This window comes from Papio anubis, chromosome 1 (genome assembly GCF_008728515.1).
Source record: "Papio anubis isolate 15944 chromosome 1, Panubis1.0, whole genome shotgun sequence".
In the NCBI taxonomy this organism is placed as follows: domain Eukaryota; kingdom Metazoa; phylum Chordata; class Mammalia; order Primates; family Cercopithecidae; genus Papio; species Papio anubis.
Genome location: NC_044976.1, coordinates 45,061,639 through 45,085,639, shown reverse-complemented (window position 1 = coordinate 45,085,639; position 24,001 = coordinate 45,061,639). Strand labels below are relative to the sequence as shown.

The following is a 24,001-nucleotide window of genomic DNA, read 5'->3' as shown; positions in this document are numbered from 1 at the left end:
TCTGTGCCTCCGCTTGCCCTGTCCACATGGAAGAACAGCTGGATCTTGAGCATTGGTTCTCAAAATGTGTGCCCTGGACCAGCCTCAGCATCACTTGGAAACTTGTTAGAAATAGAAGCTACCTGGCCCCACCTGAGAAGTACCAACTCAGAAACAGGGGTGGGCCCAGCAATACACATGTTAACAAACTCCCCTAGTGACTCTGACACTCACTAACCCTTGAGGACTACTGATGTAGGAAGGGCAGCTGTGAACGCTACTGTGTATTAGAAGCCCTTAGAGCTCTAACAAAGCACACAGAGATCCAGGTTTCCAGATGTAGGATAGGGCCTGGATCTCTGTGGCTTGACCAGCTTCCCCATGTGAGTCTCATAGCCACCAAAGTTTGAGGACTACTCACCTAGAGAAAGGGTCTTTTTAAATCCAAGCTGATTTCAAATCACCCACCTGAGCCACCAGGTCAAGTGCCACCTCACACTGGCAATCCCAGCCCAATGGGATCCTGAAGGAAATGTTTTCTCTTCTTTGAACCAACTTTCCACAGTCCCAGCTGCGGGTTAGAAGGGTGAGCAAGTCTGCTAAGCCACGTTCCTTCCAGCTGGAGTATTGCTTCACATGGTAACAAGAGCACTATCTCAATTTCTTTTGGGAAACAGATCAGTATAAATTACAAGTGATTTTTAAAACATATGCCTAAGTGTAAATAGAAAAATTAGGACAGGCGTGGTGGCTCACACTTGTAATCCCAGCACTTTGGGAGGCTGAGGCGGGCTGATCACCTGAGCCCAGGAGGCAAAGGTGAGCCAGGATTGCGCCACTGCACTCCACTCTGGACAACAGAGGGAGACTCTGTCTCCAAAAAAAAAAATTGATATATCTGTCTAAATGTGGTAAAAACCACAAACATAAACTGATTTTCAAAGGTTTAAATACGTTTATGGATGAGAGGTTTATTTCTTCAAGGTTGGATAATGGGAGGAAAACCTGGCCCTTCCTCCACGTCCCCCCAGCATCTTTGGGGCAAACACTGGACTCTGGCTTGGCAATTCCTTGGTTTCAGCAGTTCTGCCCATGTTTCTTCTCTCCCCTACTCTTTCAAAGTTCCCTAGAGATGGGCTACTTCTCCCAACACGGCTCTACAATACTTAGCTTATTACAGCTTTTCCTACAGGCACCCAACTGATCCTAGAGTCTCAGGGTTGGAATGGAATTTCAAGATAACCTAACCCTGAATTTCCTCTATGACTGCCCAGATAGTTGTCCATGTTTCACTCTCCCATCTCTAGTAGCAAGAGCCCATTACCTCCTCAGAGAAGACTGCTGTGGAAAACTTGCCTGCTAGAAAGTTCTTCATAACTTTGATCTGAAATGCTTGGGGAATGAAGTTGAATCACTTCTGTTCCCCAGCACTACACCTCTCTACCCAGAAAATGGGCCCACTGTGGTTTACAGTCAAAGACTTTTTTAGAAAAGTATAGTTAATCATGGATGTCTGTGCCACATCGTTTTGGAGAAGTCTGAAGTCTCAAGAGGATGTCATTGTGCTGCCCACTGTGCACGTTGGAGCTGTAAGGCAGGGCTAGGCTCTGCAGATTTGCCCACAGGCTCGGTGTGCAGTGGTTTGAGGCTCCAGATGGGTCCAGAGAGCTTTGCAGAGGCAGCCAGTCCCTTTGGAAACCACCCTCCCATCTGTTGGCTTATCTGTTCCTTCAGTCAGCATTTGCCAAGCATCTCAGGTAAAGGTGTGGAGGGGGAGCAGCCCACGGTGTCACAGGAGAGACAAAGCCTCCAGGTCCTCGAAGAAGTTAGAGCATCTGAGCAGGTGTGGGATAGCAAGGGCTTCGGAGTCAGCTCTGGACTAAGGGCAAATATTTCATACCTCCCTATCTTTTGATGTTGTCATAAAGGTCAACTGAGATTGTGTTAATGAATTATTATTATTGTTATTTATTTATTTATTTATTTATTTTGAGATGGAGTCTCACTCTGTTACTCAGGCTGGAGTGCAATGGCACAATCTCGGCTCACGGCAACTTCCACCTCCCTAGTTCAAGTGATTCTCCTGCCTCAGCCTCCTGAGTAACTGGGATTACAAGCACCCACCACCATGTCCCGCTAATTTTTTTGTATTTTTAGTAGAGACGGGGTTTCGCCGTGTTGGCCAGGCTGGTCTAGAACTCCTGACCTCAGGTGATCCACCCACCTCGGCCTCCCAAAGTGCTGGGATTACAGGCGTGAGCCTCCGCACCCAGCCATAAATAAATCATTTAACACAGTGTCTGCCAAAGAGTAAGTTCTCAGAAGAGGAAGAGCCTACTTCTGCCAGGGGGATCATGGAGGCAGCCTCTGAGCTGGGTGTCAAAGCTTTAGCTCCTCCCCATGGTGTCCTCCATCAACCTTTCTCCCTCCAGCATGAGAAGATCCTTCAGTAGACGCAGTAAATGCTTACCCTTAAGGCGGATAAGAGATGCCCACAGGAGGAGGAGCTGAGTAAGGTAGCTCTTTGTCTAGCCGGCTGCCTCAGTCTCCCCTGGGCAGCTGGGGGCGGCAGCCTCATTCACTTCCTTGGTGTTGTGCTTGGCCAGAGTGGAACGGGCTCAGCTGGGCTGGAAAGCCCTGAGGCCAGTCTGCTGCTTTGCCAACAGAGCCACAGTGCTGGTGTCACCATGGCCTAGGCCAGACTTCTGCTGGACACTGGATTTGGCCTGGGGATGACCTTGCATTCTCCCAGAGGGCTCCTGCCAGTGGGCTGTTTTGAAGTCAGGTGGGTGTACATGACAGATTTTATTCTTCCCACAGATCATTGAAAAACAAGCAGGGCACAGTCGAAGTAGGGTGTTTCGAGAGGTGGAGACGCTGTATCAGTGTCAGGGAAACAAGTGAGTATCGTGTGATTCTCGCTGCTTCGCTGGGGGGACGCTTGGCCACAGAAGCGGAGGCTATTTCTTACTATCTCCTGACCCCAGCATTTAGCTCTCCTGTCCCCACAAGGCAGGTACCTCCTTCCACCTTTCAGTATTAGGGAGAGAAAGGAAAAGCAGCAGTAACATCTAAGGAGCTGTTGTGTCTTCTGAAATACTGTAAATAATCAGCAGTTCGGGCAAGTTAGAAGAACGAACCATCTGAATCAGTGGTTGTTGGGGGGAAATGGGGTTTTATTTCTTTTGGTACCTGTGGAAACTAGGTTGACTGAGTGTTGCCTGGTAGAAATCTTTAAGGACTTGCCCTTAATACCAAGATGAGGAGAACTGTTAAGAATATTTGCTGCAGTTTCTACTCCCAGAATATTTACGTATGTGCAGATACCACTAAGATTCTGGAACCTTATCTAGCACTCCTTCTAGATAGCTGGGTCCAGGTCATCTCTAGCCTCAGTTCATTCTGCCCACCACCAGCTCCAAATGAGCAGCTCTCTCAGCGTGGCTTTAAATCAGGGTCACCTCTAAGACTCCACTTCCCCCTCTCTCCCTCCATGGCAGGGTCAGCAGGGAGCCAGTGGCCTGGTATTGATGGCTTTGTCATTAAGCTTGGAGGATGGGGGCTGCTGTTGATTTAACTCCAGGCACTGCCTTCACAATCTTCTTTCAAATGAGGCCATTTTGCCCATCTTATTTGGACGCCTTCACACTAGTAAAAGCCTGGTATCTCCCAAAGTAGTCAGCATTTTTTTTATGAGGGACAGATTTTTATTTTCAGCCCTGCAGCTTCTTAGTTCAGCATTAGAGACTCTACTTGGTTTATTTTATTCTTTAAAAGAAAAAAAGCCCCCAACACCTCCAATATCCAGGCTGGTGGCTTCCCTACTGAGTTACAAGACGACCTTGTTGGCGGAGCACTGAAATACTCGGGCAGACAGAGAGTGCTCACCGGGGAAGGCCACAAGTGCTACGGTGGCCGGGAACGCGGCCGTTTCATTAAGCAGCGCTTAGCAGTTAGGGTCTAGCGGTGCCCACGTTAGGCCCCAAGTCTATTTGACAGATGTTTCCATTTTCTCCAGGCAATGTAAATACTGCCCCGTGATTTATGGGCAAGAGGGAGGGCAAGTAATTATTTGCTGCTTGCCTCCAGGACACACACCTACTATTCAGTGTTATTAGCCGCAATTGCTTCCAGTCGGCTGCAGATTTTATTCAGTTTAATGTGACCGGGACTTTTTTATAACTCTACCTAGTGGGTTTTAGGGCTGGGGTTTGACAGCACAGACTTGGTGAAAACACCAGAGACTAAACATTATGGAAAGATAAGGTGACCCGAATCTTGCTAACACCATTGGCTGCTTCCACACGCGGGTCTTTAATAAGCATTCTGATTTCAAGTTGATTTCTGCCCCACTGCCAGGTGTTGTATATTTTTTTCATTGTATATTTGTAAGTAGACTTTAATATATAATACCATTTCCCCCCTTTTCCCTCTCCTCCTATTTTCCCTATTTAAGGAACATTTTGGAGCTGATTGAGTTCTTTGAAGATGACACAAGGTTTTACTTGGTCTTTGAGAAATTGCAAGGAGGTACTTACCGTTGAGTATGTGTGTGGACTTCTGATTAAGACCCAGGGTGGTGATCATCCATCATGAATCCCAGAGACTTCCAAAACGAGTCAAGCTAATAAAAAGGATGAAGGACTTAAAAACTGCCCTTGATTTGGGAGAAGGGAGGCCGGAGGGAAGGATGATAATTAGCATTTTGCAGAGCTTAGAATGTCACCTGTGTGGGTATTTTATAAATGCCTTTTCATTATAATAGGAGTCATATATAGATACACTTAGTCATCGATTTATCAATCCCATTTTGACATGTTCACTATTTAACTACATTAATTATGGGGTGGAAGCTCTCAAATACATTGTGAAGTCTAGAAAGGCTAAAACAGAGGAGAGGAGGGTCCTGTTGTTTGGGACACAGACCCAGGATAGAAGGGAAGCCTGAGAATGTGCCATCCTTCAGATAGAAAGATGCCATCACACACAATCACTGGGGTGTATACTTCAGTTGCTTTTCTGACATAATGAGGTGGGGCAGAGAAGCCCTTTCCCTTCCCAGCACTCCCCCAATCTTAGGGCACACTTGCAAGGATGTCTGGAGCTGCATGGAGGGCCACATGGAGGGACTTGGTGGCTGAGGGAGCATGCTTTAGAAACCAACACAGCTATGGCTTAAGTCTCGCTCCATCACTTACCAGCCATATGTGATCCTGGGCAAGTCACTTAACCTTTTCCAAACAATATCCCCTTCTATAAAATAGAGATATTGATAGCACCTACCTCACTGGGTTGCTATGAATATTAAATGAGATAATTCATGTGAAATGCTTAGCACAGTGTCTGGTAGGCACCGAGGGCCCAATAAATGTTGGCTGCTAATATTATTAAAACAATTTGGTATGCTGGAGGCTGTCTTAGAATTATGTAGAGTAGACCAGGTGCGGTGGCTCACACCTGTAATCCCAGCACCTTGGGATGCCAAGGCGGGCAGATCACTTGAGGTCAGGAGTTCAAGACCAGCCTGGCCAACATGGTGAAACCCGTCTCTACTAAAAATACAAAAATTAGCTGGGCGTGCTGGCACATGCCTATAATCCCAGCTACTCAGGAGGCTGAGGCAGGAGAATCGCTTGAACCTGGGAGGCAGAGGTTGCAGTGAGCCGAGATCACACCGCTGCACTCCAACCTGGGCAACAGCGCGAGACTCCGTCTCAAAAAAAAGAAAAAGAATGTAGAGCATTACTCTCTGCTTTTCCTTTTAGCAAATTTGAAAACGAGGCTCAGTATAGCAGAGCAAGCTAGGACCTAGTCAGGAGCCGGTTTTCTGGGAATGTTCCCTAGCACATTGGGATCCGTTGTTTAATCTGGCAAATGAACAGTCTTTGGCAGTTCTTCCCCTTCTCTCATGCTCTCCCCATCCCCCCCCAAAAAAACAGTAGACACGTGCCATCTTTAGGACACAGAGATAATACCTGCAGCCCAGAAATACTGGCTTCTAGTAGTAAACGTAGACCACATGAAGCCAAGCCGCATGTTCCTGCCTGTGTCTGCCCCTGCACCACCCAACAACACATGACTGACTGTTAAGTACATGTTTGAAATGCTGCATGCAGATGGGATCCTCCGTCGCCATATCAGTAAACTTAATGTAGCTTATTGAGGCCAGACCCAGTGTGGTTGGCTCAAGAGAGTCCATCCCTGCAGCAGTCAGACCACAAGTCCTGCTGGGGGCTGTCTGCACAGACTCTGAAGCCTAACTGCCCTGGGCCTAAGTCCTGGCGTCACCCCTTACTGGTGCGTAATCTTGGGCACGTTCCGCGACCGTTTTTCTTTTTGGCTTCAGGATCCCCCTCTGTAAAACGAGGATAAGTATACTACCCGTTTTGTCCAATTGTGAGAATAAGACAGTTTATTTCAAGAGTATTCCATAGCACATGGCACTAGTAACTACTCAGTAAATGTTAGCCATTGCCAACAAAACAATAATAAATGGGAACACTCAGGAGGAAAACCCATTTCTCCCCCTTTTCCCAGGCCTTTACATGTCTGGCAAGGGTGTGGCATTTCCATTTGAAAGTTTGTGCTCTTGTTTGGATCAGAGATCAGATGCAGGGGAGAAAATGCTGCTACAGAGAGTCCCCCTCAGCTCCAAGTGCCTTCAGTTTTATTCCTTTTGATTGCAGAAGCCAAATCAGCCCCAGCATTGTTAATATTTTTTGGCTCTCACTTCTGAGCTCCTCATAGACAGGTACAGAAGAGAGCAGTGCAGTTTTGTTTAACAGACATACAAGCTGGTACCTCCTCTGTGCCAGGCCCCACACTTGGAGCTGGACAGGTAGTGATGAATAAGCGATGAATCCCCATGTCCCCACGCCAAGTTTTCCAAACTTGGGAAAACATGGCCTCTAAGAAGTTATACGGCCAGATGCAATGGCTCACGCCTGTAATCCCAGCAGTGTGGGAGGCTGAGGCGGGCGGATCCCTTGGTCAGGAGTTCGAGAGTGAGCCGAGATTGCACCACTGCACTCCAGCCTGGGTGACAGAGCGAGACTTTGTCTCAAAAAAAAAAAAAGAAGTTATACTTACTAGAGCCCAAAAAGGCATTCTTCTGTATCCCCTCTGCTCCCCAGGTTCCATCTTAGCCCACATCCAGAAGCAGAAGCACTTCAATGAGCGAGAAGCCAGCCGAGTGGTGCGGGACGTTGCTGCTGCCCTTGACTTCCTGCATACCAAAGGTGAACCCAGCCTTTGCCTTGGTGGGTGGGTTGGGCTGGCCAGCCTCTAGGTACCAAGGGAGGTGGTAGGCCAGGCAGAGGGCTGGTGCAGGAGATGGTGTGGCTGGAAGGCAGCTTGAGGTTTGAACACGCTCACCCATGGGAGTTGGGGGAGAAACAGTCCAAGATGGCTCCGAGGCTTCTGCTGTGAACGGTGGGTGGGTGGTGGAGCTGCTGAGCAGCATAGGGATACAGGAGAAAGAGCAGGGAGGAGAAAGCATAAATTTCACATTGAACAGGGTATGTGTGACTGTGTGTGGATGATGTTTCTTTTCTTAGATTCTTACCATGTGAGGAATATAAAGCTCATACACAATATGACCTTCTTAATGTGAATATCTTGGTGTTACTCTTTCTAGTCTTTTAAAATACATCACCTCTGTCTCTTTTCAAAATTGGCACGATAGGATATACATAGTTTAATATATCTTGTTCACAGTAAATGAAAAATATATTTTTCTTTTTCCTTTTTTTCTTTTTTAGACAAGGTCTCAGTCTGTCACCTAGGCTGGAGTGCAGGGGCGCCATCAGGGCTCACTGCAGCCCCAGCCTCCCTGGGCTCCAGTAATCCTCCCACCTCAGCCTTCCAAGTAGCTGGGACTACAGGTGTGTGCCACCACGACCAGCTAATTTTTGTAATTTTTTGTAGAGATGGAGTTTCCCTATGTTGCCCAGGCTGGTCTCAAACTCCTAGGCTCAAGCAATCCTCCTGCCTCAACCTCCCAAATTGCTGGGATTACAGGTGTGAGTCACGGTGCCTATCTTATACCTTTCTATTAACATGTACATTTGAGGTATCTGTTGAAGAGCACATTGGTAACTCACAGGTTACTAGATTTGATTTACACTTCAGGTTACAGTCCCTTTCCTATGACTGATTATTTAGGAACTTTTGTAGTGACTTAAATCTTTCCACACATTGTTTTTACATTTCCATAAATCCGTTTGACTATTCCATACCTTTTTTTTAAATTTGCCTAACAGCAGTACCCTGGAAAAAATGAATTCTGGTTTCACGTGTCTTCTAGCTATGTGTTCTATCAGTAATAATGCCTACCCTATGGTGAGAATTTGAGATAATAGCGTCATAGACTGTAGTTAACACTGTATAGCACTTGGTATGTGCTAGGCACTATTCTAAGCCTTTTCTAGATGAAAAATGTGTACCTTGTGTTTGTATTGTATATGTGCAGCATAGATGGAGTATAGTTCCTGGTATGTCGTAGTTCTTCAATAAATACGATTTATTTCCTCCATCCTCACCCCCCCACCAGGAAGAAAGCATTTTTATTCCTAATATTCCGTTAAAGCATTCTGCCTGGTGGGGGTGGGAGTGAAGTGAATAACTTGTGACTTAGGTCTGCCCCCTGTCTGTTGTGGATGTTGGCCAACCACATTGGTTGTGGGTGCCCGGGACCAGTGGGAGGCATGCTACTCACACGTTCCACCTGGTGCCCACAATCCGGTGCAGACGAGTGTGGCGTGTGTCCAGGAGGTTCAGGTTCATGGAGCCCACCTCCCTCCTCCAGTGGCTGAAGGAGGTCTGCATACCAACAGTGCCCATGTTGGGGCCCTGACTTGCACCTAGGATGAAAACTAGAAGGGGGTGTCTGTGCCTTCCGCAGCATGATGAATAGCAGCAGCTCTGTTTCTGAAAGCTGGGATGCATAGAGGTAACACCTGCCTGACAAAGATTTACAGCTGCTCCCCAAGCTGCCTCTGTAGACTGCAAAACTGGGTCATGCTTTTTACAAGATCCACCCCTTGGAGGGGGTGGTAAAGGCAGGTTTTATTATTTATTTATTTATTTATTTACAAGAATGCACTGAAGGGAACAGAGGCCGGTGGTGTCTTTGGAGTTCTGAGGCGCTTGTTAACATGTAGCTGGCCAGCTGCCCATGTGACTCGAAGTTGGAGGGGATGAAAAACGATTTCCAGCTGAACTTGGCTGTTTGCTAAATAACTTCACATGGGGAAGATGAATTGGGCAAGAATGGGTCAGCCCTGAAACAAGTTCCATACTTTTAAATACTGGACACATTGCAGCTCAACCTCTGGGAAATGAACCGGAGCAGCTCGATGACTGCTGTGCTCACACGGCAGCCCCATTATTACGGTCTCTGAGTTCTCAGGCTGAGGGACGACTGGGCCATGGGCGCCTATTTGGAGAGTAAGGCTCCATGTGCGGCTCGTGATCCTTCTGTGGGAGCACTTGCTGTAATGGAAAATATCTTTCACTTTTAGTACGGCGAGCTGCAGAGCAGTGCTACTCAATTTGTGCAGCCTGGACTGAGTTGCTCTGGGTTCTCGTTCAATTAGGTGACTGATGAAGTTACTGAGCTTGCTGGAGCTCAGGTTTTTCTTCTTTAGTGAAGTGCCTCCCGTGGCCTGGGCCAGGCCTTTGCCTTCTAGTCGGGAGCTGGAGGACTGCTGAAAAAGTTGATCACTGAGGGAGTTTTAGTGAAGTAGAATTTGCTTTTCCCATCACCCCGAGAATCCGCTGCCGCTTTCCAGTACTTCCAAGCTGTAGCTCTGACTCTTGCTGAGCCTTCCAGCCCTGTCTCTGTGCTGCATGTGCTGTGGAAGGAAAGAGGAAAGGGGGGTTTCTGTGTCCTCCACCAAAACACCATGGCCCTTAGTTAGTTCTTTGTCCCTTTCTGTGGTTGGAAGAGGGCTCTCCCCCAGGTGCCTTCTTGGCCAGGTCAGCAGGTTAACCCCTCATGGACTAAGCTGCTATCTCCAGTCTCCTTCAGGAGTCCTGGCCAAAGTGCAGGGGTTTTCTCTTAAAAACAGCAACCCCGGTGGGCCCAGCGTGGCGGCTCACACCTGTAATCCCCATGCTTAGGGAGGCCAAGGCAGGAGGACTGCTTGAGGCCAGGATTTCAAGAACAGCCTGGGCTATAGCGAGACCCCATCTCTATTTTAAAAAACAAAAATAACAGCATCCTGGGGACAAAGCAGTCTTTGCTGTGCTGCTGGCAGGGCTGCCTTGGACATGCAAAGCAGGTGAGAAGGGAATCGGTCACTTTGGGAGATTTGGTAACTAATACTTGCTCCTCTGAACATTCAGAGACTCACACTGAAGGAATTTTTTTTTTTTTAATCGGCCACACAAGAAGAAATGAGGTAGAGCAGTTAAGCCCCTGAGATGCTCTTAAACAAGGCACTAATTATTTCTGCATTGCTGTTCCAAGCATTGCCGTTTGCAGAGCTCTCTGCTCTGCATTAGGCCTTCTTCTTGGTGGTCACTGTGGTGCTGAGGGGTAGGCTGGCTGGGATTCATTTAGCCCTTCTTATCCCTGCCAGACTTCTAAACCTCTTCAAAAGAACCTTCAGAATCAACTGTGCTTTTGGTTTGTGTCTCTGGTTACTTCTGCCTCCTGCAGCTCGTTGATTTTTTAATGTACCATAATTGGGAATTAATCTGCGAACAACAGCATTTGGAAAAAATTAATTGTGTGTGGAATGTTGGATAATTATGTGCATATGTTAACCACTTTTTTGCTCTTTGTCATGTCAGGCATTGCTCATCGTGATCTGAAACCAGAAAATATATTGTGTGAATCTCCAGAAAAGGTACTTTGGGCCTGGTTTGGAGTGTTATAGTTTATACCTACCGAGGAAGCCATCCTTGCTTTCAGGATGGATTGTTAGCAGTTCCGTTGGCCTCAGGCACCAACTTGAACTGATCATCCTGGACATGTGAGAATGTTACACTTGCTGTGTGATGTTTCTGCCCATCCTCATCCTTTCTTCGCTCTTGATCATCAGTGTGATTGATGTAAGCCTGAGAGTTTGGAAAATATATGAGACCTACACAAAATTAATATTTTCTAGTCCAATGCACCTACTTTTATTCAGTTGATATAAGTCGTGAAGACCTTTGTTTTGTTTTGTTTTGTTTTGAGATGGGGTCTCACTTTGTCACCCAGGCTGGAATGCAGCAGCATGATCACAGCTCACTGCAGCCTCGACTTCCCAAGCTCAAGTGGTCCTCCCGCCTCTGCCTCCCAAGTAGCTGAGACAACAGGCATGTGCCACCACACCTGGCTAATTTTTGTATTTTTAGTAGAGACGGGGGTTTCACCATGTTGACCAGGCTGGTCTCAAACTCCTGAGCTCAAGCAGTCCACCTGCCTCGGCTTTCCAGAGTACTGGGATTACAAATGTGAGCCAACACGCCCAGCCAAACAACTTAATCTTATATGAAGCAGATCTCTTTAAGTAAACGGAAGTGTGTGAATTTGACAAATTCTGTGTTTATTAGGAGAGATTTAGGCCCTGGTGGTGCTGGGGCCCATGTTCACAGCTCTGCGTGTATATACATGTGTGTATTCAAGAGCATATATATTGTGGTCTGGATGAAGCCATGGCTCATAAATAAGAGGTGGCCTTGAATGAATGAGTCAGTCTGCTACTCACAACTCTTTTATGGGGAATAATAATGGATTCGCTCAAATAAGATCTTGTGACTTCCTATCATTGGTTCTGTCATAGAACTTTATAATTTATTATTATGATTACTACTGATAATTACAGTGAACACTTCTTGAGTGTTTACATTGTGCCAGGCACTTATATTTATTTAGTGTTTATAAAATATCATGAGGTAGTTACTATTATTACCTTCATTTTATGGACAAGGAAACTGAAACTTAGGAAACATGTATAGCCAGTGAGCCATGATCACACCACTGCACTCCAGCCTGTACAGCAGAGACCCTGTCTCAAAACAAGAAAGTGAGGAAAGGAAAGGCAAAAGGGGGGAAGGAGAAAGAGAGGAATAATTGGGGCCAGGCAGTGGCTCACGCCTGTAATCCCAACACTTTGGAAGGCTGAGGCGGGAGTATCACTTGAGGCCAGGAGCTTAAGAACCTGGGCAACAAAGCGAGACCCCATCTCCACAAAAAAATAGCTGGTCACAGTGGTTGCATGCCTGTAGTCGCAGCTACTCAGGAGGCTGAGGTAGGAGAATTGCTTGAGCCTGGAGTTTGAGGCCAGCCTGGGTGATATAGTGAGAGCCCTGTCTCTTAAGAAAAAGAGAGGTTTAGTTTCAAAGGACATTATCTATCAAGAAAGTGAAAAGACAATCTACAGAATGCAAGAAAATATTTGCAGATCATATATCTGGTCGAGGTTTAATATCCAAAATATATAAAGGATTCCTAAAACGCTACAACAAAAAGACAAACCAATTTAGAAATGGACACGGGACTTAAACAGACATTTCTCCAAATAAGGTACACAAATGTCCAACAAGTACATGAAAAGATGCTCAACATCCTTAGTCATTAGGGAAATGCAAGTCAAAACCACAATGAGATACCACCACATACTACTAGGTAGGCTGTAATTTAAAAAATGGAAAATAGTAAGTGTTGTTGAGGATATGGAAAAATTGTAACCCTTATACATTGCTGGTGAGATTATATAATGGTGCAACTTCTGTGGAAAAGTTTGGCGGTTCCTCAAAGGCTAAACACAGAATTACCATATGACCCAGCAATTCCACTCCTAGGTATTACCCAAAACAATTGAAAACAGATACTTGTATACCAGTATTCATTACAGTATTATTCACAACAGCCAAAAGGTAGAAACAACTCAAGTGGTCATCAGCAGCTGAACAGATAAACAAAATGTGGTACATACATTCAATGGAATACTAGTCAGCCATAAAATGGAATGAGGTTTTGATACATGAATGAACCTCGAAAACATTATGCTAAGTGAAATAAGCCAAACATAAAAGGACAAATATTGTGTACATCTACTTATATGAAATATCTTGAATTGGCAAATTAATAAAGACAGAAAGTCTTTATTAATTAATAAAGTCAGATTGGAAGTTACCTAGGGCTAGGGGAAGAAAGAATGGGAGTTATGGCTTAATGCGTATAGAGTTTCTGTTTGGAGTGATGGAAAAGTTTTAGCAACAGATCGTGGTGATGGTTGCACAACCGTGTGAATGTACGTAGTTAATGCCACTAAACTGTCTACTTAAAAATGGCTAAAATCTCATATTTTATGCTTTATATTTTACCACTAATGAGAAAGAGGCTAAATGAAAAAGAAAAGAAGAAAAATAGAGAACAGGGGAGGGAGGAAGGAAGGAGAGAAAGAAGTCGAGGGACTTGCCCAGGCTTCCCGGCGAGGACATGGGTCTCAGAGAACAACCATTTAGTTCACTCGCTGTGCTGCTTACACACCATGTAGGCCATTCTCATCCATTCTCATGTATGCACCCAAACTGCCCTCCTGGTTGGCTCCAGAGATGAGGCACCTGTCTGTGGTCTCAGGCGCAGCATCCAGTTCTGGTGGACTTGGTTACTGTGTTGATGCCACCTACAGTGACCAACCATCCCAGTTTTCCCAGGTTTGAGGGGTTTCCTGGAACATGGGACTTTCTGTGTTTAAACTGATCAAGTCCCAAGCAAGCCACCCCAGACAAGTTGGTCACCCTAAGCGACCTGAGGCGGTCAGGGGTTTTACTGCAAGCTCCTTTGCACTCCACTGAATGGGCTGCAAGAAGTCTGTCTCTCAGGAGTACATAGTAACTTCCCTAGCTGCTGTGCTGCAACCTGTACCATCGTTTGCCAGCAAGAGTTCCATTCTTACTTTGGTCTGAGTTCACAATAATCCGACACCAAATAGTCCACCCATTTTTCCCTTAGTTGGGAAATAAGAGAGCACAGGGAATAAGACACTTGGGAAGAAATCCTCAGGGGACTTCTTGTTAACCTCCGGAGAGCAAACATGACCTAATAAAACCAGCTGCGGCGTGACAGCCACTCAGCCATGCACCCATACAGCCATGCCTGGCTCCTCTTGCCCTGTAGTTTCTTATGTCTGTGACGCTGGCTTCTGTTTTCCTTTTCAGGTGTCTCCAGTGAAAATCTGTGACTTTGACTTGGGCAGTGGGGTGAAACTGAACAACTCCTGCACCCCCATAACCACACCGGAGCTGACCACGCCAGTATGTATGCTTCCTCTGGGCTCCTAAGTATTTGGAGTGTTTCCCTGACCCAGAGCTGGGAGGTCCAGAACAGAGGGTTAAGGATGGCAAACCAACTGGACCTATCTTCCTGCTGCCTGAGTGGTCATTTTGCTTACTGCTCTGTGTTCGTGGCTCTCAAGCCTCCCCTGATCCCTTAGTTGCTAATGAAACTGACACTTGGACTGTTAGTTTGGGGTGAGTCCTCTCTGCTGATGAAGAGACAAATTATATCTATAAGCACAGGCTGGCCATTTGCAGTGGCTCATGCCTGTAATCCTAGCACTTTGGGAGGCTGAGGTGGGTGGATCACCTGAGGTCGGGAGTTTGAGACCAGCCTGACCAACATGGAGAAACCCTGTTTCTACTAAAAATGCAAAATTAGCCAGGCGTGGTAGTGTATACCTATAATCCCAGCTACTTGGGCAGCTGAGGCAGGAGAATCGCTTGAACCCGAGGGGCGGAGGTTGCGGTGAGCCGAGATCACACCATTGCACTCCAGCCTGGGCAACAAGAGCGAAACTCCGTCTCAAAAAAAAAAAAAAAAAGCACAGGCTGAACCCTGACTCCTGACCCAGGTGAAGACAGACCCTACTCCCAGGCCAGCCCTTTTGCCTATGAGCATTTGGTAGTTCTGTAAGCCCCATTCCCACTGCTGAAGGCACAGTGCAGCCCCCTTGTGATGGGGGATGGGGAGCAGTCCTCCCTGACTGGACAGGATAGTCTCTCTGTGGTGGGAACTGTGAGGTCTCAGTCTATATGCACGTGGGATCGCTTGGCCAAGTTAGCCTGTTTGCTTCTCTGATTTCACATTTCATGACCAGATGGTGCTGCTTGGAGCTACTTCTTCCCAAGACATCTCTTCTGATTCTTTTGAGATTTGTATGCTTCACAAGTAAATTTTCCTAATAACCCTTTTAAGACATGCCCTTAATATGCCTGTGTTGTATCTTATTCTAAACAACATTATCAGGAATCTTTATTAGTTTCTAACACACCGGGCTACCTTGTTTTCAAAGTCATTAACTCTAAATGCCAATAACAAAGAAAATATCCTTTCTTGAGAACACTTACCGTCTTTCAGTCAAATTAGTTTTGCAGGGTATGTGGAGCGGGGAGGTGGTTCTTTCTTGGTGAGCCTGAAATAATGAAGAGTGGAGCAAAAAGAATGTGTTTGATTCCTATCAGCCGTTTTCTACACAAGGGTGAGAGAAAGGAATATTGGACTCTGGTCCTAGGTGTGCCATTGATGTACTCAAACAAATCCCTGTCCTGTTCTCGGCCTCGCCTTTGCCATCTATAAATGGGAGGGGTGGGAAGGTTGGATTTGTTCTAAGAGCTTTTCTAGCTTTGATGGTCTCTTAATTCTAAATTCTTACACTTCCTGCTCTGAGCTAGCAGGGGAGCTTGACAGGATTCACTTTAAGAAATCATGCTGTGTGGAACTGGATCTCCCTCCCAGAGCCATATTCTTGGTGCATTTAAGTACCTGTACATGAAATATCTGTTTATAGGAAGCTGAGGCAGGGAGAGATTCCTGGAACTTCTTGGCCAAGGGTCTTTGCCTACTGGAGGAGGAGCTGGAAGGATAAGGTGACCTGAACTGCTCCTCTGGATACTGGGGAATGATGGGGCTCAGTCTGCAGGTGCCTTGGTGGCATCAGGCGGCTCACTGGCTGGCCTTCCTGATGACTTTCTGCTCTGTCTCCCATCCTTCCAGCCTCCTGCTCCAGTCCCATCACAGTCTGCTCTCTGCCATCCATGCCTCTGCTGTAACTAAGCCTCTCTGTTCTCTGCCATCTCCCTCTCCCCCAACCCTGGCCCCCACAGTGTGGCTCAGCAGAATACATGGCCCCTGAGGTGGTGGAGGTCTTCACGGACCAGGCCACATTCTACGACAAGCGCTGCGACCTGTGGAGCCTGGGCGTGGTCCTCTACATCATGCTGAGCGGCTACCCACCCTTCGTGGGCCACTGCGGGGCCGACTGTGGCTGGGATCGGGGCGAGGTCTGCAGGGTGTGCCAGGTGAGTGCGGCCCCAGAAAGCACTGCGTAGACCCTGCTTGGGGTCAGTGTGGTTGGGGGATGCCAAGCAGGACTGGGCTGGGAGAGCGTTCCTGATCAGGATGGGGGCTCATAGTGCCCTCTCCCCATCTTGTCAGGGTGGCCACGAGGTAAAGTAGAGATAATCAGACACTCTGCCCAGCTGGGAGCTCAGGGCAGGATTGTTAGAGAAGATCATGCCTGAACTGACTCTTTTTTTTTTTTTTTCCTCTGAGACAGAGTCTCACTCTGTCGCCCAGGCTGGGGTGCAATGGCACGATCTTGACTCACTGCAACCTCTGCCTCCTGGGTTCAAGCGATTCTCCTGTCTCAGCCTCCTGAGTAGCTGGGACTACAGGTGTCTGCCACCACATCTGGCTAATTTTTGGTATTTTCGGTAGAGACAGGGTTTCGCTGTGTTAGCCAGGATGGTCTCAATCTCCTGACCTTGTAATCCGCCTGCCTCGGCCTCCCAAAGTGCTGGCATTACAGGCGTGAGCCACCACGCCCGGCCCTGAACTGACTCTTAAAGGGTGCATCCTGCCCTGGGGAAGAGGGACAAGAATCACAAGTAGAAGGAACAGCACAGACACAGACGTGGACACATGAAATAGCTGGAGTGTCTAGGAAGGAAAAGTGGAGTAGTAGGTTGGTGGTAGTGGGAGATGAGGCCTGAGAGGTTCACAGAGAGTCCTCTAGGAAGAGCCAAGGAATTTGGGCTTTGTTTTGTGGGCGATCTCCACTCATCACCCGTCCAGCCCACCAAGGGTATAGCCATCCTGGCCTGCCAAGGGCATTCTGTATAGTTTGCTCATCTAGGGGATAGTGCGGGGTGAGTCTGGGAAGAGGCCCCAGTCTGTGGCATCCCCAAGCCATGAGCTGCAGCTACAGCTGAGCTCAACTGAAGCTGGTTGATCAAAACAATGACAGGCACATCCTGCCCATCCCTGGCAGTGTGGCCTCAGGAGGAATCTTTTGTACCTAGAACAAGCTGTTTGAAAGCATCCAGGAAGGCAAGTATGAGTTTCCTGACAAGGACTGGGCACACATCTCCAGTGAGGCCAAAGACCTCATCTCCAAGCTCCTGGTGCGAGATGCGAAGCAGAGACTTAGCGCCGCCCAAGTTCTGCAGCACCCATGGGTGCAGGGGGTGAGTGACTCTGGGAGGGGTGTTTTCCACCGTTCCAGGCTGTGGCGTGGCCACAAGGAAGCTGTCATGCCAGCGAGTGCTGAGCACCAGCCTTGTGGGTGGTACAGCTGAAGAGGACAGCGTCTATCCCTGTGTGTGTAGAGCGAATCAACTCCTCCTGTTACCCCAGACTGAGCCCCTTATAGGCCGTAGACTTGGCTCTAACCTTGGCCACAGACTGAGCCCCAACAGAGTCCTCTGGGGATTTGTTACCTGCAAGCATCCTGTTGTCATTTGAAGTCTGTAGCATCCTCCCCTTATATAGAAGCATCATTAGCTGAGAGCACCCAGAATCGAGCAAGGCCTTGCTGCGCTGATTGGTGTGTGGCCGAGTTGGGGCATATAGGTTCTCCTCATGGTCTGGGAGTCTGGGTACAGCTGGCCTGAAAGGCAAATGATGGTATTTTTTCCCTAAGCTTAGAATTCATGTTTTCACTAGAAAACATTTTTTAGAATCCTCCTTGGCTACTCACAATACCTGACCTCTGCCCTCCAAGGGGTCTGCCAGATGCTCCCATGACTTACTGGTCTCCTTGGTGTGCCAGGCCCTGGCCAGCCTCAGCGACCCTACCAGTGGAAGGAGGAAAGCATTGGCAGCCTGTGTTACAGTCGGGGACCCAGTTGGAGTGTCTAAGTGGCTCATTCCCAGACCCATAAGTGAGCACCTACCACATGCCAGAGGGACAAGTGAGACCCAGTCCCTGTGTCGACGCTCTAGTGGAGAGAATAGACAAGGGGATAAGTTACAGCGTGATAAAGGCTTCTAAAAAGTGCTAGGGCACAAAGGGAGCAGGACCCCACTCCCCACCCCAAGCCTGAGACTGAGGCAGGAAGGTGGCAGGGAAGGGGAAATGTGCGTCACAGGTGAAGTGACCCTTGAGCTGGGTCCTGGGGGTGGTTAGGACTTTGCCAGGCAAAGGGAAAGAGGGGCTTTCCATGCAGAAGCAGCTGTGCTGGGGGCTGTGCCTGCAGATCGTACCTTCCTTGCTCTGCTTGGAAGGCCTGACTCTGCAAGCAAGCAGAGCCGAGTCCCTGTGCCAGGCCAGCAGCCTAGAGTCACCTCCCCACTGCTGGCTTGGGCGGGGCAGCTCTTGGAAGGAGGGAGCAGTGCTTTACCTACACATTTGTCCTTCCCATTCTAGCAAGCTCCAGAAAAGGGACTCCCCACGCCGCAAGTCCTCCAGAGGTAAATGCTCTGACCACCCCCACGCCCTGCTCTTCCTCAAGCTCTCCGCCACCATGGGGGTGGAGGTGGGGCCCGGGGAGCCTATCTCTAGGCTCAAGTAGCCTTCTCCAAAGGGGCTCCCTGCCCATTTCCCCTCCTCACTCTCTTCTCCTCTACTCTGGATCTATCTCTTACCCTTCCCTGCCTTCACCTAGATTGCTTCCTCTGCCCTCCAGCACCTTAAAGGCTCCTCCTAGCACTGTTGGCAGGAAAAAAAAAAAAAATCTGTTTTTCCCATTGAAATGTAACTTACAGCCCAAAGACAGACCTTACCCATGGGTTATTCACATGCGGCTTCCCTCTGCCCTTGCATGTGGTGAAAGGAGCAGGAGTGAGGGGCACGTACAGTACTAGACGGACGGTGATAATAGTGGCCACTAGGATTAAGGCCTTACCATGGCCAGGCATGGTGGCAGGTGCCTGTAATGCCACCTACTTGGGAGGCTGAGGCAGGAGAATCGCTTGAACCCAGGAGGCGGAGGTTGCAGTGAGCCGCGATCGCGCCACTGCACTCCAGCCTGGGCGACAGAGCAATAATCCGTCTCAAAAAAATAATAAGTCCTTACCACATGTCAGACGTGGTGCTAAGGGCTGGATACAATTATATCCATAATCTTCACGATGAATTTAAGAGAGGTGTTCCGGATGAGAGAGGTGAGGAGTGGCAATCAAGTTAACTTGCTTAAGGCCACACAGCAGCCCTGGGCTGTTTGACTCTGGAGCCCTTTCACAGCTGGATTGCCCTGTTCCCAAAGAGCCAGGGCTAAGCAGTGTGGGAAACCGTTTTGGCACCAGCCTCATGGCCAGCTTTTAGGAGCTACACAAGGAAGTCGTGCACCTCCGTAATCTCAATTCGTGTGACCCAGTTGCTATTGCCCAATTTGAGTTCCTACCTGACTCTCTAGAGCAGCCTCCAGATGCCTTTAGGTGCCAAACCTCAGATCCACCTTAGAAGATTTATTCTGCAAACCCGAAGTGCCTGTCCCTGCTAGTCCTGAGCTAGGTGCTGGGGACGTGACATAAGCAGCGCAGGCCTTGCTCGGGGAGCTTTTTCCCCACCCGGGCCGGGCGAGGGAGGGACAGGTGCGTTTAATGTGCCCGGTCTCTGCCCCTGGTAGACCTGTATGTAGCGTTGTGGGAGCTCAGAGGAGGGTGCCCTGAGGAGAAGGGGGAGCTTGCCCTTAACCATCAAGTCCAGGGATGGTACTTGGGGCTCAAATTACAATCCCTCAGTCAAGCCAGATTCCAAACCTAGGCAAGAACTACTTTGGAGAGAGCAGCCCGTCCCGGTTCTGGGAAATCTGGTGGGAGTGCAGCACCACGGCAGCGAGTGGGAGTGTCCCGGAGCTGGCCTGGCTGACCCCAGAGTCCTGATCCTCTTTTCTGCGCTTTGCCCCGGCCCTGCAGGAACAGCAGCACAATGGACCTGACGCTCTTCGCAGCTGAGGCCATCGCCCTTAACCGCCAGCTATCTCAGCACGAAGAGAATGAACTAGCGGAGGAGCCAGAGGCGCTGGCCGATGGCCTCTGCTCCATGAAGCTTTCCCCTCCCTGCAAGTCACGCCTGGCCCGGAGGCGGGCCCAGGCCCAGGCAGGCCGTGGTGAAGACAGGAGCCCGCCCACAGCACTCTGAAATGCTCCAGTCACACCTTATAGACCCTAGGCCTGGCCAGGCGTTGTCCCCCTGGAAACCTGTGTGGCTAAAGTCTGCTGAGCAGGTGACAGCGTCTGCTCTGTGGCTCCACTCAGGCTTTTTCATCTAGAAGGCCCTAAAGTTCCCACCAACCCCCATTTCCCTAGGGTCCTGGAGGAAAAAGCTTTTTCCAAAGGGGTTGTCTTTGAAAAGGAAAGCAATCACTTGTCACTTTGCATAATTGCCTGCAGCAGGAACAGCTCTTCGCTGGGCTCCACCTGCTCACCGCCTGCAGATCTGGGATCCGGCCTGCTCTCACCGCTGTAGCGGCGGCTGCGGCTGCAGCCTGCAGGGAGAAGCAAGAAGCATCAGTTGACAGAGGCTGCTGACACGTGCCTCTTCCCTCTCAGCTCTGTCACCCTCCTCTAGCGGTCCTTCCACCTTCCTCTGTCCTCCGGATGTCCTCTTTGCCCGTCTTCTCCCTTGGCTGAGCAAAGCCATCCCCTCAATTCAGGGAAGGGCAAGGAGCCTTCCTCCTTCAGGAAATCAGATCAGTCTTCCGGTCTGCAGCACGGAGAAGCACATAATCTTTCTTTGCCGTGACTGAAATGTGTCCCTCATTTATCATCCCCTTTGATTGTGATTGCTGCTAAAGTCAGTTGTATTTTGTTTTTTTTTAAAAAAAAAGTTTGGTTTTTTTTTAACCATGCTGTTCCAGCAAAGATGGGACCTTCATCTCCCACTGCAAGCCCATGAACTTCCCAGAGTGTAACGGCTTGCTCTTTCTGGAATGTCCATGCATTTGGGTTTTAATCAGCAGTGCCCTATTCTAACTGATTTTAAGCTGTTCCTATGACAAGCTTAGAGACAGCGTCGGTGTCTGCTGCTGTGTCCCCAGGTCTTGTGTGGGTGGCACAGATCTGGGCAGTTAGATGGAGCTCTGTGCCTGAGGTGAAGCCACACTGGGGTGAAGCCTCACTGCCCTGTTCGAGCGACGCAGTGCCTGCTGCCCGAGTTCGTGAAGGTACAGCCATTCAGATAAGCTGAACTGTTGAGTTACATAAAGAAAATAGATTTGCATTTGTCAGGCAGACGTTTATACAACACCATGGTGCTTTTATACATTGTGCTTATTTTAATAAAACTGAAATTCTAGCTGTGGCCTATTTGGGGGTCCTTTTTTTACCTGCAGACCTGAGAAGGAGACTGGCCTTCTAAACTGGGGCTAAGTCCAGCCAGGTGGGGAGAAGGTATCTCTTACCAGGACCCCTGAATAAAAACCACATTGGACCCAAAAAACAAGGTGAAGGAGAAATTGCTTTTTTTTTTTTCCTAGGTGAGGAAATGAAATTCATCAAACATTTATCAATTGCTTCTTCTGTGCCAGGACCCAGAAATGAGTAAGAAACAGCCTCTGCTTTCTAGGAGCTCCCCATCAAGTGGTAGAGGTGGTGTTAGCGACCATGACACAGGAGACTTCAGAATGTACTTTGATAGATGTCCTCTGTGCCCAGCAGCCCATAAGCAGGAAACAGATTTCCCCTCTGTCTAAAGCATTACTAAGCCTTTATCAAGGGGGTGTCATGTACCCAGGACTATGCAACAAAGAAAAATGGCGCCTCCCATCCACAGCCCTCATGTACATCATGCAAAGGACCTTGTTGTCCATTGTCCCAGGTGATCCTCAGAGCCGGACAGGAGAGGACTGGGGTGGAAAGGACCTTTATAAGTTCCCAAGGAGGTGGCAAGGGAGGTCTGAGAGTCTGGGCGGTGGCCTGGGTGCTGGTGACAGCTGCTTTCCCTCGGGAGGGCAGAGAGGGGAGATGGGATTAGGGCTCTTCACTTGGGACAGGTGACACAGGCCACGCTCCCAGCTGTCCTGTGCCATGAATGCCTCCCCGTTGACAATACATACTGTTTGTTGACAGTCTTCCCTTGACAGTAACCCTGACACCCTCACATCCCTTTTTCATCTACCTGGAGTGGGCTTGGTGAGGAAAACAGACCTGCAAAATCTGACCCTTTTGGCCCACAGACTCCCAGCCCCTGGAGACCCAGAACCAGGATACGAGTTCTATCCCTGAACTCCAGCCCGGCCTAGTGGGAGGCCCAACAGGAATGTGACTTCAAGGGGGCTTCCTAGGTCAAGCACTCTCCACCCCTGGCACACACCCTGCCCAGCTGCAAATCCCCCAGACTCTCAAGCCTTTGTGCCTTGGCTCAAGCTGTGCCCTGTCCCAGCCCACCTCCCCAGCCTGGCCCACCTGGCAGGGCCCCTCTCATCCTGCATGGCTCTGCTTAAATGCCATGACCTTGGTTTTGGCTGACCTTGGTTTTGCCAGCATTGTCGTCCACTTACTAAGTAACAGGTACTTTCTAAGAAGTTTACGGGCATTAGCATTTAATTCTCAGCAGTCCTATGAGGTAGGTACTATTATTTTATCCCACTTGACATGAAAAACCAAGCAGAGAAAGGAAAAATAGCTTGCCCAGGGCTATACAGCTAGGAATGGTGGAACTGGAATTCCCTCCAGGAAGGCTGGGGACCCAGCGCTGTGCTGCCTGCATTCAAATCCCTGCTCTGCCACTTACTAGCTCTGGGGCTTGGGCCAGTTACTTCATCTCTGAGAGTTTCTTCAACTATAAATGGGGATGATAGTGCTTACTTCATGGAACTGTTGTGAAAGTTACAAATTAATAAATGTGAAGCATTGAGAGCAGTTCCAGGCCCACATAGTAAGTGCTCCATAAATGTTAGCTATTATAGTTTTAGCTAATCGAGTAGTCCCCATTGATCCACAGTTTCGCTTAATTCCATAATTTCAGTTACCTGTGGTCAAAATAGATGAGTACAACACAATAGGATATTTTGAGAGAGAGACCACATCCATATAACTTTTATTACAATATATTATTACAATTATTCTATTTTGTTAATGTCTTACTATACTTAATTTAGAAATTAAGCTTTATCACAGATATGTATGTATAGGAAAAATCGTAATATATAGAGTTTGGTACTGTCCATGGTTTGAGACATCCACCAAGGGTCTTAGAACGTGTCCCCTAGGGATAATGGGGGACTCCTGTATTTACTGTTGTCTGCCAGGGCAGAATTACACAACTCACGGTCCCAGTGCGGGAGACGAGCCCTCCCTGGTCTTTGGCTCCGGGAGCACTCTACAGAAGCACTGTGTGCTGTGGAGATAGATCTAGGCCTCTTCAGATGAGCCAGGCCTCTGTCCCTCTGTGGGATCCTCCTGCGGACAGGCTGCTCCGTCCCTCCGGGATGCAGTCCCTGGCCCAGAGGGGCAGCTGTGGCACAAGGGGAAGAGCCTGAAGTGGGGACCAGAGCCCTGGGTTCCAGTACTGCCACTATTCACTGGTGACCTTGGAAGTTCTGGCTCTGCTGGACAGAGGCAGATCCGGCAGACGCACTGAGGAGGCTCTGAGACCACAGAGCCCCTTCCAGGCATGGGACCTGCGATGATGGAAGGCAGCTCCCCAGCTCCAGAGCTCTCGCGTGGGCAGGGCCTAGAAGGAGAGAGCTGGTCCCAGCCAGTTGGAGCGTCTCAAGCCTCAGACCTCTCTTCTAAAACCTAATGATCAGGCCTTGGCCCCAGCCCCAGCCCTCATTCAGCTGGACCCTGAGGACTCCTGTC

At 48.7% G+C, this 24,001-nt stretch overlaps 1 protein-coding gene across 7 annotated transcripts in view; it reads left to right on the top strand.

Moving 5' to 3' along the window:
• The window catches only part of MKNK1 (MAPK interacting serine/threonine kinase 1), a 47,150-nt gene extending 25,647 nt beyond the window's left edge, over nucleotides 1-21,503 (top strand). For all 7 annotated transcript variants that reach the window (XM_021941162.2, XM_021941196.2, XM_003891821.5 and 4 more), the window contains 9 exons: nucleotides 2,800-2,879; nucleotides 4,436-4,509; nucleotides 7,113-7,217; nucleotides 10,777-10,832; nucleotides 14,137-14,232; nucleotides 16,081-16,275; nucleotides 17,278-17,442; nucleotides 18,624-18,667; nucleotides 20,114-21,503. In XM_021941162.2, the coding sequence (XP_021796854.1) occupies nucleotides 2,800-2,879; nucleotides 4,436-4,509; nucleotides 7,113-7,217; nucleotides 10,777-10,832; nucleotides 14,137-14,232; nucleotides 16,081-16,275; nucleotides 17,278-17,442; nucleotides 18,624-18,667; nucleotides 20,114-20,339 (1,041 nt within the window). In that variant the 3' untranslated portion in view covers nucleotides 20,340-21,503. The remainder of the gene's footprint in view (nucleotides 1-2,799; nucleotides 2,880-4,435; nucleotides 4,510-7,112; nucleotides 7,218-10,776; nucleotides 10,833-14,136; nucleotides 14,233-16,080; nucleotides 16,276-17,277; nucleotides 17,443-18,623; nucleotides 18,668-20,113) is intronic.
• The last annotated feature ends 2,498 nt before the right edge of the window (nucleotides 21,504-24,001 follow it).